The 12,421-nt window shown below is 40.3% G+C and overlaps 1 protein-coding gene across 8 annotated transcripts in view; it reads left to right on the plus strand.

The window, feature by feature from the left end:
* Window positions 1-9,224, plus strand: part of EBF3 (EBF transcription factor 3) — a 123,899-nt gene extending 114,675 nt beyond the window's left edge. For 3 of the 8 annotated variants that reach the window (XM_041461533.1, XM_041461535.1, XM_041461534.1), the window contains 4 exons: window positions 21-198; window positions 1,399-1,587; window positions 2,067-2,264; window positions 8,611-9,224. In XM_041461533.1, the coding sequence (XP_041317467.1) occupies window positions 21-198; window positions 1,399-1,587; window positions 2,067-2,264; window positions 8,611-8,642 (597 nt within the window). In that variant the 3' untranslated portion in view covers window positions 8,643-9,224. The remainder of the gene's footprint in view (window positions 1-20; window positions 199-1,398; window positions 1,588-2,066; window positions 2,265-8,610) is intronic. The other 5 variants (XM_041461536.1, XM_041461537.1, XM_041461538.1 and 2 more) reach the window with 3 other exon arrangements.
* The last annotated feature ends 3,197 nt before the right edge of the window (window positions 9,225-12,421 follow it).

Here is a 12,421-nt window from a genome sequence, read left to right on the forward strand (position 1 = left end):
CTTGTTTCGTGTCTCTCTAGGAAATAATCCTGAAACGAGCAGCTGACATTGCTGAGGCGTTGTACAGCGTGCCCCGCAACCACAACCAGATCCCCACTCTAGCCAACACTCCTGCCCACACCGGCATGATGGGCGTGAACTCCTTCAGCAGCCAGCTCGCCGTCAATGTCTCCGAAACATCGCAAGCCAACGACCAAGGTAGGTGGGATTTCAAGGGTTAATCCTTCACCTTGCTGGCTGCTTTTGGCCTGTTCATGCGAGCTGATGTCACCGCTGTGTCCTCCCTCTTTCTGTCCCCCTAGCCGTGTGCCTGAGCGCGGAATGAAATGCCGTCTTTAACTTTTCTCGTAATATTTAATTCTCCCTGTTCTTTCATTTACTGTTATCATAAAGCATCTCCAGTGGGGGAAAAAAAAAATAAAATTGGCAAAGTGTAGAAAGCTCTTTGTTATTCGCAGTAAATGTACAGCGTGTATGGTTGGTTTATAAAATAATTATGTCTTGGTACCTCCACCTGGTTTTGGAATATTTACACAGATAAATTTAATTTGATGTCTGTGATTTTAAAATACTTTGTTTGTAGGCATGTGTGACATATATGTTACTAATAAAAGTAATAGTTGATTTAATTTACCTGTTGTAATTGAAAATGCATGTAGCATATTGCATTTAAAATTAATTTTGATACTAATGAAAGGAGGGAAACAGGATTATTAGATATGTTCAAACGCATTTTTTTTTTGCTTGCAAAGTAATTATTAAATTGATTGCTCAGATAGGAACAAATTGTTGTTTAAAATCCTGATTCCGCTATGTTTCCTCTTCTAAAAAGATTGTCTTTTAATGCGTTTCCAAGCTAATAAGCCTTATAAAATTCTGTACTTGCTCTTGAATTAGTTTTCACTGATGGCTACACCTTACGAAAGCTTGTTGTTAGCATAAAAAATATCAATCACAAAATGAAGACCCCAAAACAGCCTTTTAAAGTAAATCACCACAACAAAAAAGTTTTTCTCTTCAGCTCTGGCATTTGAAGGTGCGGAGAGGCTGAAAGTTCACGCAGTGTGTTGGTACAAAGCGGGACTCGAGCCTGTTGATAATTGCTCCTAAAGACAAACGTGAAGGCACCTGACACAGCTGGATCGAAGAGGGCTTTTGTTGGCTGTCTGTGCTAAGAGGAGAGACAACATAGAGTGCTCGCGGATGATTTAAGTAGGGTTGGCGTGATAAGGTTATCTCAAGCTGCAAGAGTTGATAGGGCAGTGAGAGACAACTCAGAGCAAAGCTGTGCAATCAATTAAAACTGTGTAATATATGCTGCATGAGGAAACCCCCCAGCCCTAAGTCTATCTTATAAAATAACATTATTTTTTTGGGGTGGGGGGGTTTCTAACACAGTAGGTTACAGTCGCAACACAAGCAGTGTTTCCCCGCGAGGATATGTTCCCAGCAGTACTCCTCAGCAGTCCAATTACAACACAGTCAGCAATAGCATGAATGGATATGGCAATGCCGGCATGCCCAATCTAGGTGTACCAGGTTCCCCTGGATTTCTTAATGGCTCCTCAGCTAACTCTCCTTATGGCAGTAAGTGTCTATTTTTGGTAACGCATCATCATATAGATTCATATTTACTACAAAATCAACTCCTTGCATTGTTTTGATTTCCTCTATTGTCAGCTACTGGATAAAAGGAGGGGTGACTCTGGAGGCTGGACGTAAAAATGAAAATAATAAATTGATCTGTTTGTGCCAGAATACAATCTCAGATAGAGAAAAAAAAAAAAAAAAAAAAAAAAAGAACGAACTGAACAAAACGAAACAAAAAAACCAAAATAAAAATTGGACTGCGCAATTCGTAACAAAAGTCCAACACAAAAGAGTTTGCCTGTTATCCAGAGAGTGGCCAAGCCAAGGCATTTCATTTTTATTTTTTTATATATATTTTTTTTATATATATATATATATCTATATATATTTTAAGAGGCAAGGCCCTATCACTCTCTTTTTCCGTGTTTGCCGTGAAAACCTCAATCTGAGTCCTGATTATTTTTGCTTTATTGCAGTAGTGCCGTCAAGCCCTACCATGGCAGCCTCTTCGGTCACCCTCCCTTCAAACTGTAGCAGTACACACGGCATTTTCTCATTCTCACCTGCCAATGTCATCTCTGCAGTGAAACAAAAGAGCGCCTTCGCTCCTGTTGTCAGGCCCCAAGCCTCTCCTCCACCATCTTGCACCAGTGCAAATGGAAATGGACTTCAAGGTGAGCCCGATCTCTCTCAATTTTCTCTCTGCTTTTTTTTTTTTTTTTTTTTTTTGGTGCTTTTTTCCTCGGGGGGGAAAGGTACCTGGCTGGATTTTTCAGTGCTCTTGTAGTGGTGCAAAAGCAGGGGGGAGAAATAGGGTAGCGTGAATGGTCTGCTGAGATTTTCAGGTTTTTAGTTCATTTTTGATGCTTGCATTAGAGCAAACACCAGTTGTTTTTCTGGCATTTTCCCTTAGGAGTCCGTGCCTTAAATTTTAAGGGAAGACTGTATCCCGGAATGCCTCTTGGAGGGTTTGTGTACTCCTGGTGTTTTTATGTTTTCTGAACACATTTCTGTGGATGTTTAAACCCAGCAGTGTTCTGGCAGGACAGGGTGTGATTTCCTCACTTTATATAGGGTGCAGTAGTGATCTTAAATATGTCAAGTTAATATAAGTCAGGTTAAGCCCTTACTCAGTGGACTGAGCTTTCCTGGACTAGGCAGCCCTGTATGCAGTGGTTTGCATGCCCTGGTGGTGCCAGCTCTTACTGTGGTGTTAGAGTGGTTGCATCCCTAAATGAATTAAATATTTTAATTAGGGCAGGCAATTATAATATTTTGTCCTTTTTTTAAATATATATATAATCCATGTGATTTCATGTGGGTAATGCAAGAAACAACTGATAAATCAGTGACAGAATGTCCGTGGTCACCTGCAGGGTGTGGGGCAGGAGGAATTACAGCACAATGCGAGAATAAAAACACAAAGAAAGAAGTCACCTTAAAAAGGAAGACTCATGTCCAATTCTCCCACTTTTAGGGAGTATTTTGACATGCATGTGGGTGCATTAGAGTCACTGGGAAGGTTTGTCTGCCTCTGCTGGAGTCTCAGTGCACAGTGCAGTAAATTGAGGCGCTTCAGATCCCTTTGAAACCAGGAAGGGTTGAGGGCAGTCTCATCCCCGAGGTCGTCACTCCTCTTGACTTCCTCAGTTCAGCAGCAGCAGCAGCATGGGATTATTTATCCTTTGTATCACCATGACTCCCATAATCCCAATCCAACTCACAGGCAAAGAGATGAGAAGGATTTTAATTTGCCAAACCAGTTCTGGACACCAGCATTTTGTGGGGTGCTGAAGGTACTTTGGAGAGACATCATCCCAACCCCACTCCAGCTGCCTGCCCATCCCAAATCCACGCCAGGATCTCAAAATGAATCTTCCTGTAGCTTGCTCTTACCTTCTTGGCCCAAAAAAACCCATCTGGGACCTTGTTATGCACTCAGGTCAACAAAGAGCTGAGAATCCAGATGCACAAACTCATTGTAGCATGATACTAAAGGAAAGGATAATTAAATTAAAAGTTTTTTGCGTTATTTCTTTAGTGAAGCTTCACTGTGGTACTGCTGTAAATGGAAAATGATATCCATATTCTTAGAAAAGATAATCCATTCATAAAATAATCCAGTGTCCTAGTTTCCTCTTTTTCTAAGAAGACACTGGTATGAAAAGTAAACACTGAAAAAAAGGGAAAATGAGATAATAAAATAAATAATAAAAAATAGACAAAAATAAAAAAATAAATGTGGTAACATATGGCTTAGATCTGAGGAAGGAATATCAACTAATTGATTTTGTTTTACTCTGATAGACACAATCATTTAAATATCTAAATTTAAATGATCCAGACTTTTGCCATTTCAATATGTAAGGGTCTTCCTGTCATATACTCAAGGTTTTAGGTACTTAAAATCTATAGATTATCTCAAAGCAGGGTTTTAGGGAGAACTGGGAGGGCTGAATGCCTGCACTGAGCACCCAATGTCCCTTAGCAGCTCCCCAAGACCCCATCCTCAGGTACAAAATTATTTTTGTATAAAGCTCAGAAGATGACTTGGAATCAGCCCATACTGATTTGTTAAATAGGTCATGAGTTCAGTTCTCAAACTGAGCCAAACCTCACTTTGCACTAAGATTTTTCATGCCCAGAGAGCCCAGTGAAGACCCAACCATGCCTTCAACCTGTGTTTTTTGGATGCTGCAATCCATGCAGGATCCTTCTAGGATCATCCTTCTGGGATCATCCTTTTGGGATCATACTTTTGGGTTTTGGATCAGCAGCTGAACTGAAAATCAAGTGTTGAAAATAAATAGACAATACATAGATAAATAAATAATTAATTTAATAAAAATTGTCGATTTTCCTCCATCAGCTGAACCTGAGTGATTTTGTGTTGAGCAGAACGACCCAGAGAAACAGGCAGAATGTCCTTCTGGCCTGCTAGTTAGAGCAGAGACTTCCAGGGTTGTGGCAAAAATATGTGCATAATTTATGCAAAGTAGACAGCACCACAGAGTGATGCTCAGTATTGTGGGAGTTAGGGAACGGACATGGAACCACAGAACCCTGGAATGGTTTAGGTTGGAAGGGACCTTAAAGACCATCTAGTTCCAGCTTTGGACAGGGACACCTGCCACTGTCCCAGGCTGCTCCAAGGGCAGTCCAGCCTGGCCTTGGACACTTCCAGGGATGGGGCAGTCACAGCTTTCCCTGTGCCAGGGCCTCAGCACCCCCTCACCTCCCCCACCCAGGAGTCCTCTGTGAGCTCCTTCACCATCCCAACAGGGGCACCATCCCTTTTTCCACCTTGATTCCTTGAGTCAGTTCAGACTGAGCTCACAAAAGCCCTCAAATTCACCCATTCATACTCACAGATCTCAGCCAGGGCTGAGGGCAGGACAGGGGTGAGTTTGTCAGCTCCTTCCTTCATGAGACATCGTCAAGAAAAACCACCAACACTCCTGTGTTGGTACTTATCTACACTGCATTTGATACATAGAGTTCATTAGGGAGTTTCTGCTTCTTCCTTCCTATTTTCTCAGTCGTTTGTTGTCAGGGATCCCTTTTTAAAGTTTAATTAGTTGCTTTCTGGACTCTGTACAATCACCTTGAGAGCTTTCTGATCAGCACATTTTCTACATTAAGTTAAAATATGGAGTTTGAGAGCTGCAGTCCAATGCAGCTGAAGTGTTTTTGGTGATCTTCAAGTACAGAGTCTCATTTTAGGGCAGGGTGTGAAGGAGCTGAGCCACAGCTGAGGAGATGTCACTGTTAGGAATGGTCACATTCAGGCAAGCCAAGAGGGCAGTAAGAGCTCATGGTCACTGGTGGTGCATAAGAGGCAAATCCTGAAGTTTATGGATAAGCAGGGCCTTGGATAAGAATGGATAAGAATTCAGATTCAGACAAGGGTGATCCTTTTGCAGGGATTTGGGGGTTAATTGACCCCTCCCTGGTGGGTAAACCACTGTAGGGTATCTCTGTGTGGGAAGAATGCTGCCTGTGGTACATCTGAGTTGGTGAGAACAGCAGAATTGAGCAGTTCCAGCTGGACCTCAGGGGGATTGTTTTGTTCCTTAACAAAGAGTCAAACAGGAATTGAGCTGCTCTGATTTCTGGCTTGTGCTGATGTAACCCTGAGCATCAGGACCACCCGAGCCCATCACAGCAGAAGCAAGATCTTGCTCCCTGTAAGCACAACCCCAAACCCCTCTCTGTGCTGTAGGACCTACTGCCCAAGAGTGAGCATGGAGACATCTGTAGGTGACACTTTTTTGGTAAAGAGATCCAAGACGCCTTCCAGTGGAAAGTGTCCCTGCTCATGGCAGGGGGTTGGAATGAGATGGTCCTTAAGATCCCTTCCAACCCCAACCAATCTGGGATTTGATGATTCAATGATGAAGACAGAGGTTAAGAGTGAAAAAGACAATCTAGGAGATCTCAGAGAGGTCAGGCTGGGGGCAATGCCAGCCAGGGCTGGTGTTTTCTCCCCTCCTTTGCTGCACCCGTGCCAGCTGCATGGCCACTGCCAGCCTAAGGAGGGCCAGCACTCAGAAGCTGCAGCTCTTGGAGGAGAACTCTCTCCCTGCTGTCCCCAGGGCCTGACTCACTCCTGTGAGTAAGCCTACAGAAAAGGGCTTTTGGGCCGTATCCAAAAAGCCGCAATCTTGTTGACTCTGCATGACCTCCATAGTCTATGACCAGAAAGTCAAGTACTCACACGAATTTTTTAAGAGCAGGATCCTATCGTGTGTGCTCCTTAGGGCAGAGAGTCTTTTCCTGTTTAAAACAATGAACAGTAAAGCTAGAAAAGAAATTTTTTAGCGAGAGACTACTGGCTCGCTGCAAAGTTGGAAGCACAGTATGTGTTCAAAATTTGGTTTTCAATAGTAATTTGCTTTCTATAGATTGTGAAAGATATTGCTCTCTGGTTATAGGACTATAATGCACAGCAAAAGGCTCTCTATATTCTTTTAAAATTGCATCCTGCTTAATTTTCTGGTCTTCCTCCAGATGAAAGTATTAAAATTATTATTAAAAAACTCACCAGCTCATTTTTCTTTAAGAAGGCGTTTGGTATCAATTTGCACAGCAGGAAGCTCAGCGCAGAAATTCACAATTGTCAAAGATTGCTACTAAAATAAATTGTGAAACGCACATCTGGAGCACCAACCTTGCATCCCCTCTCAGACTGTGCCAAAGAGAGAGTTCAACAAAAATGGTTAAATTAAAGAACTGAGATATTTTGGCAGCAGATAATCTAAATTTTCACACAGCAGAATCTTAGCATGGTTTGGTTGGAAGGCACCTTAAAGGCCATCCTGTCCCACCTTCTGCCATGGGCAGGGACATTTTCTACTATCCTAAATTGCTCCAAGCTTTGTCCAACCTGGCCTTGGACCCTGCCAGGGGTGGAGCAGCTGATGGTTGAATTGCAGCACGAGGCATTTGAGGACACGGTTTAGTGGTGAACCACAACAGTGCTGGTTGATGTTGGACTTGACCTTAAAGGTCTTTTCCAATGTTAATGATTCTGTGATTCCATGACAGCTGTTCCATAAAATGATCTCCTGCACCCCCAGGCCAGGTGCACCCCAAATAAGCAGACTGGCATGGTGACAGATTTGGTGCTGAATCCCACAGGAAAAGCCAAACTGAGAGCAGGGTCCAAACACAGGGTGAGGTCATCAGCTGGCCTGGTGAAGGGTGGAACAGAGGAGATTCAGTGAAACGTTGTTTTTAAGGGTTTTTTGAGAGTGGTCAGGCCTTGGCAGGGGCTGCCCAGGGAGGTTTGGAGTTCCCATCCCTGGAGGAGTCCAAGGAATTCCTGGAGGTGGCACTCAGTGCTGTGAGCTGGAGTACAAGGTCGGGATTGGGGACAGATTGGACTTGGTGATCTTGGAGACCTTTTCCAACCTGAATGAGTCTGTGATTCTCTGAAAACATGATAAGGAATCGGAATATTTTGGGTAGAAAGGCTCTCTGCCAATATAACCACTGTTCTCCAGTTAAATTTTGTAACTTAAGTTGCTAGTTAGGTTGAAAACATTCATTATGAAGAATATTGCAAAATTATAACTTCAGTTTGGATTTTGACATTTTCAACACGTTTAATTGGGGAGAAAAATGACAGAGTTGGAAGACTTTATCCTGTTTCACAAACATCACCTCATCTGTGTTTTAGAGAGGTTTAACTCCACCCAAATCCAGAGAAGGCTCTGGCAGGACCAGGGGCTGCTCCAGGCTCTGGGTGCAGCTGTTGGAGCAATGCTGGTTGTGGTTGTGTTACCTATGAAATGTGTACAGACCCAGCTTTTCCAAACCGTAAAGCTGCAACGGCGAATCTGAAATAAATTAATATTGTTGAAATTAATGGACTGAGAAATTGAAGTTCACATCGCTACACGAACAAATTTATTAATATCTGTTGTACATAAATTAATGAGAAATATCATTATGGCAAAAATTAAACAACACTAAAATTAAAGACTGTCTAAATTGTGCTTCTACCAAAGAGTTAACTAGGAAAAAACAGTGGTTGCTGGCATCTAGCCTTTATATGTTAAGAAACCCCAGGATATGGCTGGTCAGGAGTATTAATATAATGTATTTTTATGGTGCTTGAGCTCTAGGCTTGGGAGAAGGTTTAGAGTTCTTGGTTTTGGTCTTGGAGAGTCCTTGGCTTGCTCAGTCTTGCTTTTATCATGAAGTAGAACAATGGGAAATGAGGTTTTCTGCCCAGGGCACGAGGAGGTGATTGTTGGGGATGTCCCCAGGGGATGGGGATACAGCCGGAGGAGTTGTCAGGAGCCTGGAGAGGATTGAGCCTGGGGAAGTGGGGACGTTCTGCTCCTTTCTCGAGGAGAGGCTGCGTGGGGTGTGTTTTGCTGGGAGGAGTGTCCGTGGTCCTTGCTCTGGGGATGCCGTGGAGGAGCCGGGCTCTGCGTCCTCCCGCCCCGTCCCGTGGTGGCTCTGAGCCCAGCGTGCCAATAACAGCTCCTTTTCTTCTCTTTTTTCTTTTAGCCATGTCCGGGCTTGTAGTCCCGCCAATGTAAAGTCACTTTTGTTTACCTACCGTAGCACCAAGCTGCAGAGGATGGGCTTAGGGGACAAGTTTAGTATATTAAGACATGCTGATGGAAGCAGTATCTTCACGCAGAATCAGCAACAAAATCGAAATGCTACAGGAAAAAATAAAAAAACCCCACAACAAAAAAAAAAACCCACAAAAAAAAGAAAAAAAAAAAAGACTTTGTTTAAAGATTTTATTTAAACTATTAAGAATCTACATGCAAAACAACCTACTTCTTCATGAACAATTCCATTTTATTGACTGAATTTTTCTCATATTTTCACATTTCTCAGTCCTGGAGAATAAGGAAAAAGCGACGCCTATTTTGTATAAAGTTTCTGATTACGTCTTGGCTATGTCTAGTACTTGCTATGTGTTGGGAGAAACTTTGTGGATGCACCATTTTGATTATCATGAAACACTGATGAAAAATGCCTCCGAACATTTTTCTGTACTCATAACTAGATTCACAATGGTTGTGTATCTCTATAATGTGAAATATTTTTTTGTGGTGGAAAAAAAAAAAAAGGGGGCCAAGGAGGTTATGAGCCATCAAACTGGAAAAAAAAAAGAATAAAAAAAAAAAAAAAAAAAAAACAATTGGAATATTTCAATTTAAAAATACTTATATTTGAAATGCTAAAACCATTTTGGAGCATGAGCAGCACTCATCTTTCATAAGCAGGTTTTTTGTGTGAGTTACCAAAAAAACCACACAAAAAACCGGGGCGTGGGGGCGGGCGCGGGGGGGTTTATCGTTGCTTAACTTCATCTTAATGAAATGGAACTTTGTAACTTATTGTAGTTAGAAATTGTAACTTTGATATTGAATTCTCTTGCCTTCAACAAGCACACTGACAGAGAAAAAAAAAAAAAAAGAAATTGCTACTGTCTGTTGGTTTAAAAAAATGAAAAAAATATACTTCCACTGCTAGAGCTTCCTGTTAAGCAAGTGTGATCTGCAACATTTTTTCAACTTTTGCTAGCACTGTATACTATTGCATTTTAGGCTACTGTGAAGTCTATGTTTCTTGTACCAGAAAATTGTCCTTTTGACTTCTAGATCCTTCTTCCCTAATGTGTTTTGTATGTGGTTATAAAATTGTAGACTTTTGTGATTTTGCCAAAGTTGTAGCTAAATATTTATACACTTGTCTTGAATTTTTTTCAGATCCACTTAAATATTTAGACAAAGAAAAAGCAGATTTTATTCCTTATGACGGCTATAAGGAATAAAATAGTCTTATCCATTGCAACACTTTCTTTCACATAAACACTTGCAGTCACTAAGGGAATTTATTTTGTAACATATCAACTATAAATATTGTATTTATCTTTGAAATTTTGTATATTGCTTTTCATCATTTTTTTTTATGTTCTTGTATGTATTGGTTTTTGTCCTGGCCTGGTATTGTGATGCTGAAAATAGCATTAAGCCAAGAACAGTTGCCTTCATGTTTTTCTTTTAAATAAATCAGTGTCTGTGCATTTCATTTGTACTTCATAAGGTTGCTATTGTTTAGCCTTTCTATCCTTTCTTTTTTAAATTTTTTTTTCAAAAATTCAAATTCATTGTTTATTTTTATATTATTTTTAAGTTATCAGAACAAATAATTTTGAACGAAAAAGTCGTTTGTTGTATAGTCAAATCAAAATTGTGCCACATGGCTGTAATGAATACTAGTAGAATATGTGCATGTGATACAGCCACAGAAAAGATGAATCTATTTTGTGGTTGCCTTTTTTCTTTTCTTTTTTTTTTTGTTTGTTTGTTTTCTTTATTTTTTTAATTTTATTTTAATTTTTTTTTTTTTTTTTAAGATTGTAAAAAGTCATTTTTAGCTTCCACCCATGACTTTGCCACATAGCTGAACTGTGTTTACTGGAAAAATTCAGAGGCCTAAAGTTTAAAAATAAATTCACTTCTGATGTTTTAATTAAAATGTTTGCCACATGAACTTCTCTGATGCCTTAAAAGTGAACTTCTTTGAAGAACTTTTGTGCTGTTTTATCACAGGCTTACACCACAATTGTTAATCACGACTTCATTTGGATGATTTCTGGTGTAAAAAATAAGGGGGGAAAAAAAAGCACAATCCTGGTGTACAATTCTGCCACTCCTTTATGTGTCGGTTTTCTGCTGCACTCTGCATTCTTCCAAACCCTGCTCTGCTCAAAACCAGGGAAGGTTTCACGGGAAATCAGGATCACACCGAATTTTTAATATCTGGGCGTTGTTTATTTAGGTTTCTTGGGGTTTTTTTTAGGGAACTTTTTGTAATCAACCCGTAGCCGACGGTACTTTTTAAACTGGAATGACCTCCGTTGTATTCCATGGCTCTCAGTGCCAAATCCAGCCAGAGAAACGTGGAGTTGTTTTTATTTTTACTTTGCACTAAATCCTTTGCCAGCGCAGCACTGCAAAGCACATTGCAAACTGCAGCAGAATTCACCTTTTAACCAAAAAAGGAGGGATCATTTTGTTAATTATTACAAATTTTTTTTTATTATTATTATTTTTGTATTTTTTTTTTCTTTTTGGGCAAGAAGAAAAATGCACATTTTAGTCAAGCTTTTCTGAAAGGTTTAGAAGAAGGGCTCAGCGTAGCACAGCTCTGTGAGCACGGCCAAGGCTTGGCTAGGTGGGAAAGCCTGAGAAGTCACTTTGGAACTGAATTGCCTCCGTTATATTTTGTCTAAGTAAGGTTTTGCTCTAAAAAAAAAAAAATTAAAAAAGAGGTCACGTGTACATGTTAAGAAAGTCTGCAAGTTCCTTCATAACTGCAATCTGTTTGTGTTTTAGATTAATTAGTCAATGCACTCATGGCTTCATTGTCTCCAGACGGAAAGCTTCACTAAATGGTAGATTTTACTGTTAAAGACCCTACAATAAGATTGTTTTATCTGTACATTTTTTCATATATTTAACTGTATAAAAAAATGTTCATTTTACACAATATTTAATTAAAGTATTTCTTGTCTGTGAATTTCATTTTTAGTAATTTTATCTGGTTTGGTTATTAAAAAAAAAGTGACTAAACACTAAACGAAATAGCGCAACACTGGGGGTTTCATTTCTACATATCAGAATTTTTATTCCTTTGTTACAAAAAAGCCCAAACCCTTGACATGGTCTTTCCAGTTCCCTGGGAGGAGGATGAGGAAGGAGATCTCTGCTCTGCAGTGGCAATCACTTGTTGCTCAGCCTCGGTGAAGTATTTACCAAAACTACTCACTTTTTGAGAAGATAACTGCAGAATATCTCTTTTTCTTATTTAATCAAAACGGTGCACTTCAGACAGGCTTTTTGTAAAGCAAAGGTAACAATAGATTTTTTTTTCTTTTACTATTTTAATATCATATTGTAAAAGTCTGTAAACAGGAAAAGTTATTTTAAACAAAGCACAACCCAAATTTTCCATGTGGTGGTTTGACACTGAAGGTCGACGTGCTCGTCTCTTAACTGCTGAGAAGGAAGCAAATTCTTTTGCTAATTATAATACTGAGCACAAATATTTCATCCTCTGGGTCATAATATGTGCAATGTGCATATAATGGGTGCAAAAATATATTTATAATGAGGTGGGCACGTGCAACCTCGGAGCTGGAGAGAGCTGCAAAGCCTTGCCTGATGTACAGGTCCGAGTTCCCCGTCCCAGACACCAAATGTGCTCCTGTATCCTTGTGTGTGACCAGCACCACCAAAAAAAAAAGGGTATTTCCACAGGAATACGGGTCTGGCAGAGGAATGTAAGCGGCTGT

Source organism: Pyrgilauda ruficollis, unplaced genomic scaffold (genome assembly GCF_017590135.1).
Source record: "Pyrgilauda ruficollis isolate IOZ18807 unplaced genomic scaffold, ASM1759013v1 scaffold15, whole genome shotgun sequence".
NCBI lineage: Eukaryota > Metazoa > Chordata > Aves > Passeriformes > Passeridae > Pyrgilauda > Pyrgilauda ruficollis.